Source organism: Scyliorhinus canicula, chromosome 15, assembly GCF_902713615.1.
Source record: "Scyliorhinus canicula chromosome 15, sScyCan1.1, whole genome shotgun sequence".
Classification (NCBI taxonomy): Eukaryota; Metazoa; Chordata; class Chondrichthyes; order Carcharhiniformes; family Scyliorhinidae; genus Scyliorhinus; species Scyliorhinus canicula.
The window spans coordinates 138,819,589-138,840,983 of NC_052160.1; the positions used below are offsets into that span (position 1 = coordinate 138,819,589).

The following is a 21,395-nucleotide window of genomic DNA, read 5'->3' on the forward strand; positions in this document are numbered from 1 at the left end:
TAACAGCTCAATTAAAAGAATGATAAAGTAAGATTGTCACACGACAGTTCAGGGAAGGCTGCTTGCCACCCAAGGGTAATTATGGGCAATAATACTGCCCTTACCAGAACACCCACATCTCATGAATTTTTAAAACTAACACTCCTTTAGTACTGTACTGAAGCGGAAGATTAAATATTGGGCTTAATCAGCAAACTTGCAAAAATCAGTGGCAAAAATGTTACCGAGTCAGGCTTTTGTTTTCTACATTCAAAAACTGCTGGTTTAGCACAGTGGGCTAAACAGCTGTCTTGTAATGCAGAAAGCGTCCAGCAGCGCGGGTTCAATTCCCGTACCGGCCTCCCCAAACAGGTGCTGGAGTGTGGCGACAAGGGGCTTTGCACAGTAACTTCATTGAAGCCTACGTGTGACAATAAGCAATTATTATTATCCACTGGAGTGGCGGTTAGCATTGCCACCAGGGGGTAGCAGCCTGGTTGGGTGACCTGTACAACTTCCTGCAGTTAGGGGAAGATAAAAGTATGAGTTAAGGGGCTCTGCGGGGGGGGGGGGGGGGGGGGGGGGGGTTGAGAAAAAGTGGGGGATGTTTGTGAGTGTTTGAGGAGCTGTTCGTCAGAGGAAAAATCTGTACAGAATGTATAGTGAATTGCTGGGAAGTACGCTTTCCGGCGTGTTTTTGCTGTAACCCGTTTGTAATAAAATATTTTTTTTTTTAAATGAATTACATTTTCCAAGTAACAACAACAGATAAGGCGCACACTATTTATTCATCGTGCAGCAACATAAAATATCATGGAGTATTGTCCAAATTTGCTTTGCGCTCATTACATTTTGCTTTTCCTCTTTGAATGATGGAACGTTTTGGAATTGGTTTTATTTTATTACATAAATTTAGAGTATCCAATTATTTTCTTCCCCCAATTAAGAGAATTTAGTGTGGCCAATCCACCTACCTGTACATCTTTTGATTTGAGTTGTGGGGGGTGAGACCCACGCAGACACGGGGAGAATGTGCAAACTCCACACGGATAGTGACCCAGGGTCAGGATTGAACCCCGGTCCTCAGCACAGTGAGGCAGCAATGCTAACCACTATGCCACCCGGAATAAGTTTTAGACCACTGCAAAATCCAAATAATTTTCTAGAAAATTCACAGTGGAACATTTTTTTTTTTTTAAAAAACCAATAAATTCTTTATTATATATTACATAAAAAAAGATGCAAAAACTAGTATACAATTGTTCGACAAGTTCACAATGGTATCAAAATACAGTCTTAAGTTTATAATGGTATCAAAATATAAGAGGAAGACAATAGGATTGTATTCTTCGTCACAAATATAAGCATGCAATTTGGGGTGGAGATGGCATGAACTGCAAGGTTGGAGCATTTCATCAAGGTCACCAGTCAGAATTATAGTCCAGGGCTGTGCCATTACTTTAGATCCTTAACCTGAATTTATCCACACGGGTGTGGAGATGCCAGCGTTGGACTGGGGTGAGCACAGTAAGAAGTCTTCAACATCAGGTTAAAGTCCAACAGGTTTGTTTCAAACACAAGCTTTCGGAGCACTGCTCCTTCACCCGAGGAAGGAGCAGTGCTCCGAAAGCTAGTGTTTGAAACAAACCTGTTGGACTTTAGCCTGATGTTGTAAGACTTTTTACTGTATCCACACAGGAGCAGGGAGCTCAATTCAAATTTTATTCAGACGTTGCTAGGTCTGGAGGAAAGGGCCTTTCTTCACTTAATGGTCAATTCAGGAGGTGAAAAACAGCAATTCTGGGATTTTACTACAAAAAGGAGTAACACGAGGGAAGTACTATGCTGGGCACTTTGTAAATACATTAAAATAACAATTATAAGATTAGTTCTTCCCTTGTATTCTACAGATTGTACATGTAGATTAGCTAATTTACATTTTCAAAAAGAACTTCAAATACTGGAATTCACCATTTCAAAATGAATTAGTGCTCAAAGTCGACCCATAATTTAAAACCTGGGGATATTCATATCATTTCTGAAAGCTGCCATAAATGTTGATTATTCAAACTATTGCAGAAGGCTCTTTTTTGCAGCATTGCCTACGAGCAGTGACAATCCTACAAGTGATCAAATGTTCATGTGATAATCATAAACCTGCCCCAAAGTCACCATTTACATAAATTTAAAAAAGTGTAAGAGATTTCTGGATAGAGTGGAAAGCACAATATAGCATCCCAATTTATCTTAATTAAATAACTTGGCCCCAAAAAGGCAATCCTATTTCCATCTTGGCTGAGATACTGTTGAAGGAAAGGTGAATTTTAACATGAGAAACCAATTAAAATGCACATTTAATTCTCTCTGTACTGCCAACTGCAGTTTCATAAAAAGAAAAAAAAAATTAAGGCACCAAGTTAGTGAATAAAGGCAACAGTTACAAAATTCAGCAGCAATGGAATCTCCAGATTCATTAAATCCAAATTAATTTTTAAAAAAATGAAAAGCCAAACTCTAATTTGTCGATCTGAAATTCCCAAAAATGTTATCTACTCAAGAATTATAAAGTGCACAATAATTTCAGTATGGCTTATATAGATAAGATATAAATTGTCACAAATTCTCAGTGCGCATATACCATTAGTTAGTTAATCATTCTTGCAAAAGCTGCATTTAGGTTAGCAGGGCTAATTAAATAAAGACAATGTCATCACTGCACTGGGGAGCTACTTGGTTGAAGCAATATTGGTCTTCGAAATTCTGCAGCAAACACATAGTAAATTTTATTTAAAAAACTAATGGATTTGCAAGAAACTCCCATTGTATTGTGCCTTATGTTGTCATATTCACCCACTAAAGACCATTGCTAATTTAATGCTTCCCAAAAATGAGCTCAATAAAATGATTTACTGCCTCATTAAATTGCAGTAAAGATACCAATAATTAGCACGCTTCAATCAAATGGCTTAGCGACTCCATCGGATTTGCCAAATTTCTACCTGTGGAGGCATGTCTGCAGTGTTAACAGTTATTACTTATTGTAAAAGTTATTACAGAACACAATTATGTGCAATAGCATTAGTACAGAATGTCCATCATCTTGTTTGTACAGTATTCTGGCACCATGGCATGTGTGTGATGTGAAGAGTTCACCACCATCGATCAAAAATCCTTTGAGCGGTTTATTTTTTCTCTCTGACCCTAGATCAAATTCTAAAGCTGGGACAGGAGTTCAGCAATTAAAAAAACTACCAACATGAACAGGTTCACAAGTGTATAATACTGAAGGCCTTGCTTGGTTTTGAGGCACATCTGCCTGAGTAATTATTACTGGTAGTGAAGTTACAAAGTTTCACTTCTAGCCAGCAGTCTAGAGCTGAACTTCTGGTAGAATTTGCCCACCAACCATTTTAAAAACTTTGATCAGATCGTATCAATTGAATATGCGAAAAATTGGCATCAGCTTGCATGGCTGTGAAGCATACAATATTTCATTTCAGAATTCCCCCAGTAGTCTGGTGAAAACTAGTCATTTTAATGCACTAGAAGACATGGAGGTCGAATTTCCTCAACACATCACATGTAGTGTGTATGATTTTTCAACAGCATGCTGAATTCCGATGACTTTTTGGCACGTCACTTAGCTGAATGTAATCCCCTTGGTTTTGGGCTGGAGATCCCAAACTAGGCTTTGACATCAAACACTCTACTAATACTCTGAAAAGCAAAGAAAATGGAACTTTTGTTATCAAGATGTCCAGAATCGCAAAAACATTTGAATTACACAGCTTTTGCTTCCCTGCATATACAAGAATATTGAAAAATTCTTGCAAATTATTACTGCAAAGAATTTAAAAACTTTGGAATAGTTCCACCCATAACGTACCTCATGGCTTGAGCAACATTCTGGTTTTCTTTCACAGAAGTTTCAATCCAACCAACAAAATGGTTTTCTTTACTGAACAGATCAATCTCACTTCTGCTAATTGCCCATTCTGACAAGTCACACTATTTGAAAGGGATGGGAAGGCAGGAGGGTGAACATGAAAAAAGAAAGAAATTCTGTTAAAATACAAAGCATTATCAAAATAAAATTCCAGTTTAGGCAGTTAACCCTCTGCTAAACACTTACTGCGTATGCACCATTTGGAAAGACACAGCTCAATCCATCATTGTCAGCATGGTTTTTATGTGGGGTAAGTCACACTTGACAAACTTGCCAGAGTTCTTTTGAGGACGTAACCAGCAAGGTGTATAACGGGGAACCTGTGGATGTGGTATATCTAGACTTCCAGAAGACGTTTGAGAAGGTGCCACATAAAGACTGATCCAGAAGGCAAGATGGCAGGGGTTTGGGGGGTAGAGTACTAGATTGGATTGCAGATTGGCTGACAGACAAAGCAGAGGGTTGGGTCCTTCTCTGGCTGGCGAACTGTAACTAGCGGAGTGCTGCAGGGGTCAGTCCTCAGACCTCAACTGTTTACAATTTATATAAATGATCTGCAAGCAGGGACAGAGTGTAATATAGCAAAATTCAGATGATACTAAAATAGATGGGAAGCAGATAGTGAAATGGAGATCAAAATATAGATAGGCTAGTAGGCTGAAAAAATAAAGGCAAATTTTCTAAATGGAGAGCAGATTCAAAATGCGTCTGCGCAGAGGGATCTGGGTGTCTTTGTTCATGAATTGCAGAAAGTCAGTATGCAGGTACAGCAAAGGCAAATGGCATGTTAGTGTTTATTGCTAAAGGACTGAAGTATAAAAGTATAAAATGTCGGCATGAGTCTCATCCCAGAATAGGTGGATTGGCCATGCTAAACTGCCCCTTAATTGGAAAAGAAATTGGGTACAAAAGGATGAGGGGGCGATCTGATCGAGGTGTAGAAAATACTAGAACATAGAACAGTACAGCACAGAACAGGTCCTTCGGCCCTCGATGTTGTGCCGAGCATTGTCCAAAACCAAGATCAAGCTATCCCACTCCGTCATTCTGGTGTGCTCCATGTGCCTATCCAATAACCGCTTTAAAGTTCCTAAAGTGTCCGACTCCACTATCACAGCAGGCATCCATGCCACATCCTAACCACTGAGTAAAGAACCTACCTCGGATATCCCTCCTATATCTCCCACCCTGAATCTTTTAGTTATGCCCCCTTGTAACAGCTACATCCACCCGAGGAAATTGTCTGAGCGTCCACTCTATCTATCCCCTTCATCATCTTATAAACCTTTATTAAGTCGCCTCTCATCCTCCTCCACTCCAAAGAGAAAAGCACTAGCTCCCTCAACCTTTCCTCATGAGACCTATTCTGCAAACCAGGCAGCATCCTGGTAAATCCCCTTGCACCCTTTCCAATGCTTCCACATCCTTCCTATATGGAGGTGACCAGAACTGCACACAATACTCAAAATGTGGTCTCACCAGGGTCATGTATTGTTGCAGCATAACCCAGTGGCTCTTAAACTCAAGCCCCCTGTTAATAAACGCTAACACACTATAAGCCTTCTTCACGGCTCTATCAACTTGAGTGGCAACCTTCAGAGATCTGTGGACATGAACCCCAAGATCTGTTCCTCCACATTCCTCAGAAACCTGCCGCATTCAAAATTTTTCTACCGAAATGAGTCACCTCTCACTTATCAGGGTTAAACTCCATCTGCCATTTTTCGGCCCAGCTCTGCATCCTATCAAATGGGATTGATAACATAAGCGTAGACCAAATGTTCTCCTTGCAGGGAAACCTAGAGGTCAAAGATATCGTTGAGAGACAATAGATTTAGAACCGAGGTGAGGAGGAACTGCTTCTCAAGTGTGGTGAATTTGTGGAACTCGCTGACCCTGGAATCAGAGTCATGATGGTTTCAGAGATGGATATATTTTTGATAGAAAATGGGTTGAAGGCAACAGGTGGGGGGGGTGGATTTGAGACCAAGAAGAGATCAGCCTTGATCTGATTAAATGGCAGAGCAGACTCGAAGGGCTGAATTGCCTACTTCTACTCCCAATTCCTATGCTCCCACTAAACAAATACAGCAATAGAAGACGACTTCCAACTGTGAAGATTTATCAATTCCCAATGGTGGCTGGATAATTTAGTCTTTACAGTTGGTTATGATGGCCCCAAAACAAGTTATAAAACCAAGGTCATTAAATTATCAGAATCTCAATTATCTCTTCCAACTCATGTGCTGTTATGTTTATTAGTCTACAACAACTAAGCAACCCAACAACAACTTGAACTAAAAATTTAAAATAGGCAACATCAAGTTACCCAACTGCACCAAAAATTGGTGGGGGGTAAAAGGAGGGATCAAACTTGCATGTTGGTACTGTTCAGGGTCTTTTGCTGTTTTATATTACTCGAAAAAGGGCCATGTGAAAGCAACTTACCAAAAACAAAAAACCCCAGAAAATGCTACAAACTATACAGGCAAATTAATTGCATTCAAAATTATCGGAACAAATTTAACAGCTGGGGTAAGGAATGGCAGATGAAATTTAATGTGTAACAATGCAAATCATGTACATCAGAAGCAAAATTTGTTTGCGTACATTGAAAAAGATGAAAATTAAGATTTGAACACTGATCTGGGAATAGTCAACGAAAGATTGCCAAAATCGAAGAACTGGAAAAGTCAAGTAGTCGGGGGCAGCATGGTGGTTAGCACTGCTGCCTCACGGCACCAAGGACCCGGGTTCGATCCCGACCCCGGTTCACTGTTCTGTGTGGCGTTTGCACGTTCGCTCCACATCTGTGTGGGTCTCACCCCCACAACCCAGAAGATGTGCAGGTAGGTGGATTGGCCATGCTAAATTGTCCCTTAATTGGAATAAAATAGAATTGGGTACTCTAAATTATTTTTAAAATGGAAAACCAAGTAGTCAAAGCAGTTAAAAGCTATTGATGCATTAGAGACTTCAAAGAAAGGTGGAGTGATCAAGTTATAAAGGTTGACAGTTTAATTCTCATTTGAGAAAAGGATATGGAGGGTGAATGGATTTAAAATATACACAAGGTGCTTATTCATAATTAACCTCAACTAAAATACTGTAGCTCAAGCGGATAAATCAGCAAGCTTCAAGGAGCAAGGAACACATGTTATTCTTCCAAAGATGACATTTTCACCAAAAGTGGTACGTTAAATCTTAGTTTAAATCGGATGTAAAAATATCTATCTTAGAACAGGATTAAAAAGCTGTGAAGGGTCAGGGCAGCACAGCAGTTAGCACTGCTGCCTAACGGTGGCAAAGACCCGGATTCGATCCCAGCCCAGGTCACTGTCCGTGTGGAGTTTGCACATTCTCCCAGTGTCTGTGTGGGTCTCACCCCACAACCCAAAAGATGTGCTGGGTAAGTGGATTGGCCACGCTAAATTGCCCCTTAATAAAAATAAATTGTAACAATCATTGGATAGGATTCTAATTGCTCATTTGCTGAACGCTTTATTTTTCTAAAAAAGGGGCAATTTAGCGTGGCCAATTTACCTACCCTGCACATCTTTGGGTTGTGGGGAAGACCCACACAGATACAGATAGAATGTGCAAACACCACATGAACAGTGACCCAGGGCCAGGACATTTTGTAATATCCAAATGGAAGAAGTGATAAAAGTAAAATTTGTTAGGCAACGTTATTTTCTTTGGTAGCAAATAACCCTCATTTACCACAGACTTCATTACTAATTTCTTTAAAAAAAGTTTTAGAAGTGTGCCCTGGTTACTTCAGTGTTGAGAAACAAATGGTAAAATGTGTGTTCCAAAGTGCTGCATCAAATTTACCTTGTTTGCTAAGAGGATACATGGCACAGGGCTTCCATCCATCAAAGCTACTTTGCTATCCAAATCTAGCTTCCACTTAAGGCAATTCCGGAAGGTTGCTGTATTTGCTACATCAAACATGACAATGCACGCTCCGGCATCTCTGTAGTATAGTCTGGTCATAGAGGTGAAGCGCTCTTGGCCTAAGAATGCAAGTTAATCATTTATTCATGGAGCAGGGTGCTCACTTACATCAATCCTTTTACTACCCAAGAGATGATGAAAGTCTTTTTCTGGCAGAATCAAGTGACAAAAGAATTGCAGGGACTGGGAAGAAAAGCAATTATGCAGCAAATCCCACAAATATTTCAGTCAGATTTGCTATCTCATTTGTTACTTTATCTAACATTTGTATATTTGGCAACTTGCTTAGGCATGTTTTTAAAAACATGATATAGTTGAAGCCGAGTGACCAACTCATGCTGCAACTAGTCACTTGAGCGCATTAGGTACAAAGTGTAACATTATGTTGTCAAAGGCCAATTTATTACCCACGTATACAAAGTGAAGTTCCCTCACTCAGGGTAGAAATTTAACTTGCAAAGAAATTTAACTCGTGAAGAGCAATGTTAAAATTATTGCTCCATTCTACAATTAATGTTTTGCAAACAGTGAGGGAGAGGCAGGATTTGATCATCCTTTTCCGTCAAGGATATCAATAGAAAATGCAACTGCACCACACTAATTGCAGCAATTCAAGAAGGTAGCTCACCACTATCATCTAAAAAGGGCAATTAGGGATGGGCAATAAATGGTGGCTTTGCCTGCAAAGTCCATATCTTCTGAAAAAAATGTTTAAAACTGCAGTGCACAATATTAGGATGACTAATTAGGGACCTCATTTTGAATGAGAATGTATTAGAAAATAATAAAATCATGATCCACACTACAAAAATGGGTCAAGCATGGAATAAACAGAAGTTCTCCAGTTATCTGCCAGCAATGGATTGTATGTGGTTATACTGCCCCTCCCATTTATTTCTAGAATTACATCTTTATTTTCATAATCTCTTAGCCAAAAGGCTTTTAATGGTTTACATTATATTTTCTATCACAACAGACAGCCAGTCAACAAGGGCATTTTTGTGATATAAATCAATCCTTCTCCACCAAACCCACTATATTCCCCAAGCCAAAAACATCAAAAACTTCGGGCCAAGTGCAAGGCTGGGATGAGAGCCAGCTCTTACTTCAAACATTTTAACCATTAGAGCTAGCAATCCACCTGAAAATGGTTCATCATTGAGAATTTTGTGAAATGCGGCTCTACCATTTACCTGTTGGAATAGTGGAAAATATACTTGTGTGTAATTTAATCTGACAAGAATTGCAAACAAATGGCGATATTATTTAACGTTAAGTAAATTTCACACAAAATAAGTAAATTTCACACAAAATAAGGTCAATGTAGGACATTATGCTGCAATACACCCTAAAAAGTATATATTTTTTTAGAAGTATATTGTAAAAAAAAAACTAAGATAAGAACTGCACAAAAAGGTTAGTCCTACTTTAATAAGGGGATCAGAGGTTATGGAAGGAGAACTGGGATGAGAAAAATATCAGCCATGATTGAATGGCGGAGCAGACTCCATGGGTCGAGTGGCCTAATTCGGCTCCTAAGTCTTATGGTCTAATATATAAAAAGGTATTCCCATTCTAATTGGTTACTTATGAAGTAATGCTTTTTTAAAAAAGTTTCCCCAACACAATTTAAGATAGAAAAACTTGCCACGCAGCTGTAAAATTTGCAAACTCAACCTTGTTTTTGAACAATATTGGGCGGCATGGTGGCAGTGGTTAGCACTGCTGCCTTACGGAGCCGAGGACCTGGGTTTGATCCTGGTCCCGGGATACGGTGTGGAATTTGCACAGTCTCCTGTGTTTGAGTGGGTCTCACCCCACAACCCAAAGATGTGTAGGCTAACTGCCCCATGGGAAAGAAAATTGGGTGCTTAAAAAAATTTTCTACACAAGTTTTTGAACAATATTTCAAACACATCTTATGTTTCTTTCCCAAGTAGCTCATCTTTGGGGACTGTCGATGTCATTTAAAAACAATTCAGAATGGTGCTGGCATGTTGGGTGTTGTACCATTTTTTCCAATGCAGCCCAATTTTGTTTACTGGTGAACCATCAGTATCTTTTGGTCAAATGCAAACAAAAACAAGCACTTACCTGCTATGTCCCAAAGCTGGAGTCGAATTGTTTCAGTGTCAGACCACTGTATAATTTTCAATGCGAAGTCCACTGAAAGTAATGAGACAAAGATATAGTAGTACAGTAAAATTAAAAATAGAAAAGACCCTTCTCGGGCTACAAACTCAACATGAGCAAAAGCGAGATCTTCCCAGTACACCAGCAAGGGGGGGGGGGGGGGTGGGGGCAGCACTAAAGGGGCTGCTGTTCAAACAAGCCCGACATAAATTCCGCTACCTGGGGATCCAAATAGCCCATGACTGGAAAGGGATCCACAAATGGAACCTCACCAGCCTGGCGGAGGAAGTAAAAAAGGACCTGCAAAGATGGAACACACTCCCACTCTCCCTCGCAGGAAGAGTCCAGACGATCAAAATGAACGTATTGCCCAGGTTCCTCTTCCTGTTTAGATCCATTCCGATCTACATCCCCAAGGCCTTCTTCATAGCGCTGGACAAACTTATCATGGCGTTCGTATGGGGGGGTAAAAATGCTAGGATCCCAAAGAAGGTCCTACAGAAAACAAAATCCAGGGGGGGGGCTAGCCCTCCCGAATCTACAATTCTACCACTGGGCGGCAACAGCCGAGCGAGTAAGGGGATGGATCCAGGAGCCAGAAGCCGAGTGGGTGCGTGCGGAGGAGGCCTCCTGCATGGGGACCTCCCTCCGGGCCCTCGCCACGGCAGCACTCCCATCCCCACCCAAAAAACACTCCAGCAGCCCAGTGGTGACAGCCACCCTCCAATCCTGGAACCAACTGCGGCAGCAATTTGGCCTGAACAAAATGTCGGACAAGGCTCCCATCTGCAACAACCATAGGTTCAAACCAGCAGACTGACTGACGCCACCTTCAAAAGGTGGAGACAGGACGGGGGGACACTGACAGTCAGGGACCTATACACGGACGACAGGATCGCAACACTGGACGAACTGACAGAGAAATTTCAGCTAGCTGGGGGGAACGAGCTACAGTACCTGCAGCTCAAAAACTTCCTACGAAAGGAGACAAGGACGTACCCACAACCGCCACGACAGACACTACTGGAAGACCTACTGGACGCAAGTATCCTAGTGAAAGGGAACTGTAGTGACATGTATGGCCGACTGGTAGATAGGGACGACACCGTACTGGACGCAACAAGAAGGAAATGGGAGGACGACCTGGGGATGGAGATAGGGTGGGAACTCTGGAGCGAAGCACTCCATAGGGTCAACTCCACCTCCACGTGCGCAAGGCTCAGCCTGACGCAACTAAAAGTGGTACATAGAGCCCACTTAACGAGAAACCGTATGAGTAGGTTCTTCCCGGAGGTGGAGGACAGATGTGAGCGGTGCCAAAGAGGCCCGGCCAACCACGCCCACATGTTCTGGTCTTGCCCCAGACTTGTGGAGTACTGGACAGCCTTCTTCGAGGCTATGTCCAAAGTGGTGAGGGTGGAGCCATGCCCGATAGTGGCGGTCTTCGGGGTTTCAGACCAGCCAGATCAATTCCTGGGGAGGAGGGCGGACGCCCTTGCCTTTGCCTCCCTGATCGCCCGCCGTAGAATCCTGTTTGGCTGGCGGTCAGCAGCACCGCCCAGAGCTGCAGACTGGCTGTCCGACCTCTCGGATTCTCTCCAAATGGAGAAAATCAAATTCGCCATCCGAGGGTCGGACGACGGCTTCCACAGAACGTGGGAGCCACTCATGCAATTGTTCCGGGACCTGTTTGTGGCCAACGTACAAGAGGAAGAATAGTCGGGGGAAGGTAGCCGGCGGGGAGGGGGGGGGGGGGGGGGGCGCTACGGGCTCGTTACGGGGGTTTGATGGCTAGCTAAGGCCCAAAACCAAACTAAATAAATGCCAATAAACATGTTGGGGAATGTAAAATATGTATGCCAGCAAAGAGGGGGAGGCCACAGTTATTACTACGAAGATGCTCACCTGTAAATATATATGTTAATTTGAGTGTTTTTTTTTTCTCTCTCTAACAATTTGTAATTTGTTCAATATAAAACATGAAAACTGAATAAAAAAATTTATAAAAAAAAAATAGAAAAGACAATATTCAAAGATTCATTTAAAAGTCAGAAGATAGCATTTAGGCCTGGATTTTACTATGGTAATTAATGATAGTAAAACTGTCACTGCTGATGGTCATAATCAATTAAAAACAGACAGCAGCTTCAGACGCCTGCTCATGCGTAGAAATACAGAAGATGACGTTAGTGATTCTACATTCAAGTATTTACAATCGCACGTTCCCCAGGAGCATAATCCCCAAGAATATTGAAGAAAACTTCTCCTTGTACGCCATTACTCTTATAGGGGAAAATAAAGACACTTGGAAAAAGTTATACCGTTGTAATGTATAAAGTTCATTGTGTTACGATCCCCTGGGCTAGTGTGCAGTCAATTCCAACCCCACTTAATCCAGAGTTGCAACACAATTGAAATTAATAAATAATTCTTAGAAGAAAATACCAAACTCTTTGGCTCTTGACTGCCCAATAACTACAGTCACCAGGTAAATTAATTTTAACTGTAACTAATTAAGTATGCAGCAAACACAACAGGTTAACCATTATCCAATTCCAACCACGCCCCCACCCCCCAGTTCATCCCACCCTCAAAACACACGAAAGAAAGGCAAGCACAGAAGGGAGGGGACAGGATAAAAAAGTAAAAAGGGATATAAGTCTTGATTCAGATGGTTGTCTTACTTCCTTTTTCAATTAAATTTAGGTTTTGGGTTAGACATTTCCATTGTAGATTAATGCAGATTCGGTGTACATCTATGCAGCTTTTCTGGAGAAAATGCAGGGGGGGGGGGGGGGGGGGTGCAGAGAGCAGTTTCTTTCCTCCGACCATCCAGGACTCCAACTGCTCATCCCCTGGCTCTGAAAAATCAACCCACTCAGGCAGGATCCTCTTACCAGGCGGAATACACCCTTTTAGCCAATTCATTGACCATCAAAGTCCCGCCAATCGCTCAAGGTGCCAAAACTGAGGAGTTTTGCTGTTCAAAAAAGTTAGCGCAATATTCTCTTTGTAACTTTAAACATTCATGGATCAAAAATGACAGGGGATCTACAGGAAGAGCCCTTCAAAAAAGGTTTATCCCATTTTCAAAAAGTTTTACATATTATCTTCCACTTACCCCATACACACATTATCTATTGCCAAGATCTGCAAAAAAATATAAAGTTAAAAGTGAAGGGATTCATGATTATTTCCTGATTTGCTGCCTGATGCGATTGGTGACAGGATTTCATTGCTACTGGAAGCCAGATTTAAACTTCCATCAGAAAAAAAGGGGAAATCTGCACAGGAGATGCTGATCATTGCAAGCACCTTTCTTCACAATCAGCAGCAACAACCATTGCTTTGCCACTGGTCTCAGGTTACCCCACTGTTTTCCAAAAATAATGACCCTGAACCCTGCTTCAGGTCCACCAGTTAAAACATTTGACAGTAAAGCAACATTACAATTTGCTACTCTTGAAGGAAAAAATCCTTTTCTGGATATGTAGGCCCACAGTAAAATAGGCCTGTATTACTCTTCGCAGAATGGGATAGCACCCATCTTGAAACAGCCCTTGTAGAATTGCATGAAATTATAAAACCATTCCATTGTAATGTCCATAACAGAGCCAACTGATGCCAGCAGTATTTGTACAATAATTAAAAAGAGGAATTGAGGGATGCAGGCGCAGGAATAGCAGCTGTGTCGTGGGCTCTTGCGCCACTTGTTTTCTAAATCGGTCTTTGCCCCGCACAGGTTTCCCTAATCGGTGAACTAACATTCAATGTTATGTCGCTAGAAGACTTCAGAAAAATTATTGGTAATAAGATGCCAAATACAGGAATGTTATGCATTAGCCTGCGACCCTGAAAGTGATATCCGACGACTCCATTAAATCACTCGATAATCCGACTACTGCCCTGGCCTATATCTGTGAAAGGACCATTTTGCAGACATTTGGTGCCTCTATAAATTGCGATGAAGGATCAGAACTGGAGGCATTAGTTCCTCAAGTACGCCGTTTCAAAATTATCCTGTCTGGTTTGTTCCTACACTGGTAATAATTCTTGCTCTGTACTGCACCCATTTTGCATTGGTAATTACTTTATTCTTTGTAAAAAGGGGAATGATGTAGTACTGAAATGACCAGGAGGGGAAAGTCCCAGTGTATTATCGTACTTTGACTTATTACATTGCGCCACTGCCAATTTCATCACACGACACAGATGATGCCCATGATCAGAATTCATTTTTGAAAGAGGAAGAACCCTATTTTATATTTACTATGTTGGCCTCTGTCTTTTACATTTGATGTCAATTGATATTGTTTTTATTTATCAGAAAAAGTCAGGTTTCAAACTTGCAATCTTTGACTACATGTTCATTGAAATCCTGTTCCATGGGTTCATTATTAGTGTTAAAACTTCCAAGAGCAATAACTGATCAAAGCCCAGTGACCATTTTCAATGCAGACACCTTTAAGTTTTATCAACTATTATGGAATCTGGAGGAAAGGAGAAAGAGCCTCTGCGATAGCAGTTTTCAAATCTCAGGACATTCCAAAACATTAATGAATTAATTTTCAAGTGAAGTCCTTCCTGTATGGGCAAGTAAGGCATCCACAGTTTGCACACAGCAAAGCCCCTCATGAACAGTAACAAAACGAAGGTCCATCTGTTGTGGGACAGACTTTGGTTGCCAAGAAAATTCCTTATCCTGGAAAATAGTAGCATGGGATCCTTTACACTTTTGGCAGATCCTTGGTTCTGAAAGGCATCAATGTTTCCCACTGCTACACTAAAGAAATGTCAGTCAAGATTATTTGTTCAATTCAGAGAAATCTCATCTCGGAGCCAAAAGAGGCATCAGATTGCTAAACTGATCATTGGAGGAATAACTGAAGCTGGTTGGAATTCCCACTGCACTTTCAACTAGCATCTCCCAATTTCCCCCCAATGTGAAACTACTTGTGATTTAAATATATTTTAATTTTCAGCATCTGGACACAAAATGACCAGGATTGGACAGGGCACATGCACTTTAGAAATGAAATGAAATGAAAATCCTTATTGTCACAAGTAGGCTTCAATGAAGTTACTGTGAAAAGCCCCTAGTCGCCATACTCCGGCGCCTGTCTGGGGAGGCTGATACAGGAATCGAACAGTGCTGCTGGCCTGCTTTAAAAGCCAGCGATTTAGCCCAGTGAGCTAAATCAGCCCCTAGACAGAAGACTGTATACCGCACAATAACTTTAAAAAAATTTTTTTTAGAATACTCAATTCATGTTTGTCCAATTAAGGGGCAATTTAGTGTGGCCAATCCACCTACCCTGCACAACTTTGGGTTGTGGGGGCGAAACCCACGCAAACACGGGGAGAATGTGCAAACTCCACACTGACAGTGACCCAGAGCCGGGATCGACGCCGTGAGGCAGCAGGGCTATTCACTGCGCCACCGTGCTGCCCTACCACACAAGAACTTAATATGTGGCAGCATAAAGGATATCCTAAAAATAGTGATTGTTCAGTTTTAAAACTTGACTTGAAGTTGCTATTCTGCTGCTGGTGCAAGGAGAACCCGCTTGGTTTCTGTGTGCAAAAAAGAAACAGGTTACAGGAGTGCCTCAAAATGTAATGTGCTTTGGATCTACAGTCTAGATCATAGGTCTGCCTGCAGAACAAAAACTTGGACTTTAGTGTGGTGTTTGAGGCAGAACAAAGATTACAAAACCAGCGTACACCACATATTATGAAATTACTAGCAACTTTTACTGTGCTTATAATGTTATGCGCGAGTACCTTTAAGAAATGGGTTTTGATAAATGGGTATGTATATAAATATTTGTAGTGAGTGTACCTTTAAGAAATGAGTGTTTACCATTGCAGTGATGTCAGAGTGGGTGGAGCTGGGCTGTCTGTCAGCTTTTTACTTTCATTTTAGGCTGTTAGCAGCAGGCTGTGTTTTAATTTTGTTTTCAGAGCTGGATAGCTGCAGTCACCGCCAGGAGGTGTATTAATCTCTCTCTGTAATCTAAAGCCTGTAAATCGATCCTGGTGATTTAAAACTAATAACAGTAATGACTTTAACCTGATGTGCTTCTAGTAAAAGGTGTTGTAAGTCTTATCGATGTTAAAAGGAAAGCTTAAAGGATTACTTAGTGCTGTATTCTTTGGGGGTTGTATTTGAATTAATGGTTGCGAAGATGTTCACTATGTTTTAAAAAGGTTAACTGGAGTTCATGGAATAAACATTATTTTGCTTTAAAAAATACTTTTCCATTTCTGCTGTACCACACTTGTAGAGTGGGCCGTGTGCTCCCTATACCACAATCTAGAAGTGTGGGTCAGGTGAACTCCATAATACATTTTGGGGTTCTCTAAACCCTGGCCATAACAATATGCAGTGTCAAATTAACCCCTCTGATTTTCAATCCATTTTGCTACTTCTCCAAATCTTATTCTTAATCATCAGACCCTTGCGTGATATTTTGTGAAACAGATTGTCAACCACATCCTCAAAAGCAATTCAACTTTGGTATGGTTTCACTGTACCAACTATATCAACCACCAGCCCCCACCACCATACTAGGAGGTCTTGTGGCACAGTGGTACTTTCCCTACCCTACCTCTGAACCAGAAGCTCGAGGTTCAAGTCCAACAGGCTGATAATCAGCTTGGCAATTCTTCCATCACTTCCCCACTATTCCCAAAACTGAAAGAAGTGAGCCTGTGCGAAGAACACCAAACATAGCCATCTTACTTGCATTAAAACAGATTAATATACCTGTTGCAGAATGTTGTCCCTTAAAAGCTAGAAACACAGTCAAAACAATTACAAATCTCTAGGGCTTTTGCAATACTTCCTATATGCCTGCCAATTTTCACCAAGCTGGGAGAAGGGAAAGGCCTAACTGAATTTTCAAAACACTTCCGCATGCATAGTTCTTCCTACACATTGTGTAAAAGTATAATACCAGTCATTAGCAACTTCAAACACACCCAGCTGTTACATAGCACAAGTTCCTTTCAAGCTCCCAAAAAGCTTTCAAATTTGACAATTCATGATAACACTCATCTCAACATAGGTATACAAATTGCACTAAATGCAAAGAGTTTTGTACTCAAGCAAATTAACTGATAATTCAAGCTTCATTGTGTGATTAGTCCTTCAATCCAGAATGATTAAACAGGTTTAATACTCTGATAATGGTTAAAATTGTAGAGAAGTTAAGAATATTTTACATATGGGGGCAGCAACAATTGAGTACTCTTAAAAAAAACAGTATTATAAAGACACGTCCGTTTTCACAGCGGAAATCTATATTAGATACTCTGATTCCCCACTCATTATACACTTTTGATGAAAATCACAAGTAACAGGTTAACAGAACAAACTAAGCATTGTAAAATTAGGAATTTCTCTAGAATTAAAAACACAAAGCAGGAGAGAGAAAAAAATCACTGAGTGGAGACTTGTGTGCAATATTGTTTAAAATAGGCCATTTTTTGTACCAGTTCTCTTGACGAATTTGATTTTGTACCAGTTTTCTTGACGAAACAGATCAGTCAGCATGAGAAACAGCAATAAAGAGGAAAATCATCATAGAATGATTGGCCCCATTTACTAAGTCACAAGACAAAGTACAGGATAATTGGGATATACCTTGAATTCTTAACTTTTGCTAACACTGCTGAAAATTCATGTTTTTCTGTTAATATGGAGGCATTAATTGTTAAAGATTTAAAATAAAAAGAACAGCAGCTTTATAATACAACACTGGCGAAAAAGTGATGAGCAGCTGACTAGAGTAGCAGTTTTGATGGAGTAATTAAGGAAAAACTATTTTGACTGGTCAGAGGGCCGGACATGTGTAAACTTACTGGCAAAAGAACCAGGAGAGAGATTCAAGACTCTCTCTTTAAAAAGTTAGAATGATCTAGAATACTCTTCCTAAATGAGTCATGTAAACAATTTAGCAGTAACATTTAAAGGGGCATTAAATAAATGTGCAAAGGAAACATCTGCAGGGCTATGGGGAAAAGTAGATGGGTGTGGAACTAGTTAATTAGCTCAAAGAGCAAACACTGACACAATGGACTGAATGGCCTCCATTCATGTTGCAATTTATAATTTTACCTCACTTAAAATCTAAACAAAGTTTCAGAAACAAAAGCTATAAAGCACCTTCACCATGGGGAATAAATATAACTCCTAAGCACTGACACGGTGGCCGGGGGGGGGGGGGGGGGGGGGGAAAGAGGGGGGGGAAGAGGAGAAGGACATCAGACTAGGAAAGAGAATTACCAGTTTACAACAGTAATTATCAATTTACAAAGAGCAAGCAATCAGTCCACAAAACATTCAAAACCCCTTGCCCTCAAAACCCATTTGCACAGTGGTCTAGTGACTAGAACCCCCTTGCCCTCAAAACCCATTTGCACAGTGGTCTAGTGTGAATAGATCCCTCTTGCCCTCAAAACCCATTTGCAGTGGTCTAGTGTGAATAGAACCCCCTTGCCCTCAAAACCTATTTGCACAGTGGTCTAGTGTGAATAAAAAACCACTTGCCCTCAAAACCCATTGGCACAGTGGTCTAGTGTGAATAAAAAACCACTTGCCCTCAAAACCCATTGGCACAGTGGTCTAGTGTGAATAAAACCCCTTTGCCCTCAAAAACCCATTTGCACACTGGTCTAGTGTGAATAAAAAAACCCTTGCCCTCAAAACCCATTTGCACACTGGTCTAGTGTGAATAGAACCCCTTTGCCCTCAAAACACATTTGCTCAAAACCCATTTGCACACTGGTGTAGTGTGACTAAAACCCCTTTGCCCTGAAAACCCATTTGCACAGTGGTCTAGTGTGACTAAAACCCCTTTGCCCTCAAAACCCATTTGCACACTGGTGTAGTGTGACTAAAACCCCCTTTGCCCTGGATAAAGAGAGTCCCTGGCATGGTTCCCTCCAACATTTCACGCGCACAATGGCAATCGTTCCGAGCCGCAGGCGGGAATCCCGCCGGCCGGCCGGCCGGCCGCTCACCTCCCACCGTGGACTTGTAGTTCTTGCTGAAGCTGTCGTGGGCATAACGCTGCACCAGAGAGGTTTTCCCCACCGTGCAGTCCCCGATGACCAGCACCTTGAACAGGTAGTCGCTGGCCATGGTGGGTGGAGTGAGGGACTGAGGGAGGCGGAGTGAGGGACTGAGGGAGGCGGAGTGCCGCATCCGGATCTCCTCATAAACATCCCCCCCTCAGGCCCGGTGCATCATCCAGCCCCTCCTCCCCCCGCAACCGCCAATCTTCATCTCCACAACCTGGCCCACCGACAACAACAACCCCTTAAACAAATAAACAATCAATAGACGCGGCTGGTTTTCCACATGAGGGGAGATTATTCCCCTCACCCTCCTCCTCAGCTGCTGTCAACTCGCTGCACGTGACGCCCGCCGCGCCGTGCATCCTGGGGGCCGTAGTTCGCCAGCCGGCGGACGGCAGGCACCGCGCACCCGGCTGGGAACTACAACACCCGGCAGGCACCGCGCACCCGGCTGGGCACTACAACACCCGGCAGGCACCGCGCACCCGGCTGGGAACTACAACACCCGGCAGGCACCGCGCACCCGGCTGGGAACTACAACCCCCTGGCAGGCAACGCGCCCCCGGGCGAGAGGGGGCCGGTTACAGCCCCGCCGCAGGCCGCCGCGGGTACTGCAGCACATCCCTGCTCTGGCCCAGCCAGCTGGGTGTCCACAAACTGGGCTCTCTGCTTCACTTTGCATTTGCTTCTCTCTCCTCCTCTACTTGAGTTGATTGGATGCATGTACCATCAGACGCAAGAGCTAAATAAACCCTACAATACATCCTAGTCATTTTCCCAATCACTGGACTGTTAGGAAAGAAGAATGATACACCGCCTTAAGAGACCCCCTTGTAGTCTACCTTTACAATTAACCCACTTAACAGGTGGTTAAGGTACTAACTGGCAATAAAAAGATCCTGTGATTGCGTTCTTGTTAGTACATTATCTATATTTAAGTTATACTTCATGGGAAAATGGGACAGTAGCAAAGTGGATACAAAATTGGGTGAATAATTGGAAACAGTAATGGTCAATGGATATTTTTCGGGCTGGAATAAGGTTTTTAGTGGTATTCCCCAGGACCGGTATTGGGAGCCTTGCATTTCCTGATACATGTTAATGATCTAGATCTTGGTGTGCAGGGAACAGTTTCAAAGTTTGCGGATGATACAAAACTTGGAAGCATCGTAAACTGTGAAGAGGACAGTGTAGAACTTCAAAAGGACATAATGGTTGATTGGGCAGATAGGTGGCAGATGAAGTTCAATATGGAGAAGTGTGAGGTGATGCATTTTGGTGGGAATAACATGGAGAGAGGCGTAAAATTCTTCAAGAAGCAGAGGGGCCCAGCGAGGGCGTGATCCAGATCACGGCAGATGTAGCAATGCGGGTGGCTCGCGATCGGCCCAATGTCTGGTGCAAAGCCCAATTTGGACCTCTCCCGGATTCACCCATCACACTGGGCTCTGCGTCCGTTGCAAGGCAATAGCTGAATTGTGCTAAATATACCTTTCCTGCGATAAGTGGACCAAAACTGTTCACAGTATTCCAGGCATGGTCTAACTAGTTCCTTGTATAGTTTTAGCAGGACTTCTCTATTTTTATATTCCATTCTCTTTAAAATGAAGGCCAACATTCAATTTGCCTTCCCAATTATTTGCTGACTTGCATGCTAGCCTTTTGTGATTTATGCACAAAGCCACACAAATCCTCCTATGCTACAGCTTTCTGCAGTCTTTCTCCATTTAAATAATATTCAGCTTCTTTATTCTTCCTGCCAAAGTGCATTTTCCGACATTACATTCCATCTGCCAAGTTTTTTGCCCTCTCACCTCACCTGTCTTTACCCCTCTGTAGACTCTTTGTGTCATCCTCACCACTTGTCTTCTCACCTATTTTTGTGTAATCTGCAAAATTGGTAATAGTGCATTCACTTTCCACGTCCAAGTCATTAATATATATTGTAATAATTGCGGCCCCAGCACAGATCCCTGGGGCACGCCATTAGTTTCAGTTTGCCAACCTGAGAATGCTCTTCTTATCCCAATGCTCTGTCTTCTATCAGTCAACCAATCCTTGGCTCCAGTGATGAGAAACTTCAGTTATGAGGTATGATTGGAGAGGTTGGGACTGTTCTCCTTGGAGAGAAGAAGGCTAAGAGGAGATTTGATAGAGATGTTCAAAACCATGAGGGAGCTGGACAGAGTAGACGGGGAGAAATTGTTCCCGCTCGTAAAAAGATCAAGAGTGAGAGGCCACAGATTTAAAGTGATTTGCAAAAGAAGCAACTGTAATGCAAGAAAAAACTTTG

At 42.0% G+C, this 21,395-nt stretch overlaps 1 protein-coding gene across 1 annotated transcript; it reads right to left on the reverse strand.

The window, feature by feature from the left end:
* Positions 1–1,173: 1,173 nt before the first annotated feature.
* On the reverse strand, positions 1,174–19,440 carry LOC119978539 (ras-related protein Rab-7L1-like). Its single transcript, XM_038820260.1, has 5 exons — positions 19,046–19,440; positions 9,980–10,051; positions 7,763–7,944; positions 3,866–3,987; positions 1,174–3,696 (listed from the first exon to the last, which is right to left on the reverse strand). The coding sequence occupies exons 1-5, from the start codon at positions 19,227–19,229 to the stop codon at positions 3,579–3,581; spliced, it is 678 nt and encodes a 225-aa protein (XP_038676188.1). The 5' UTR covers positions 19,230–19,440; the 3' UTR covers positions 1,174–3,578.
* Between the last annotated feature and the right edge of the window lie 1,955 nt (positions 19,441–21,395).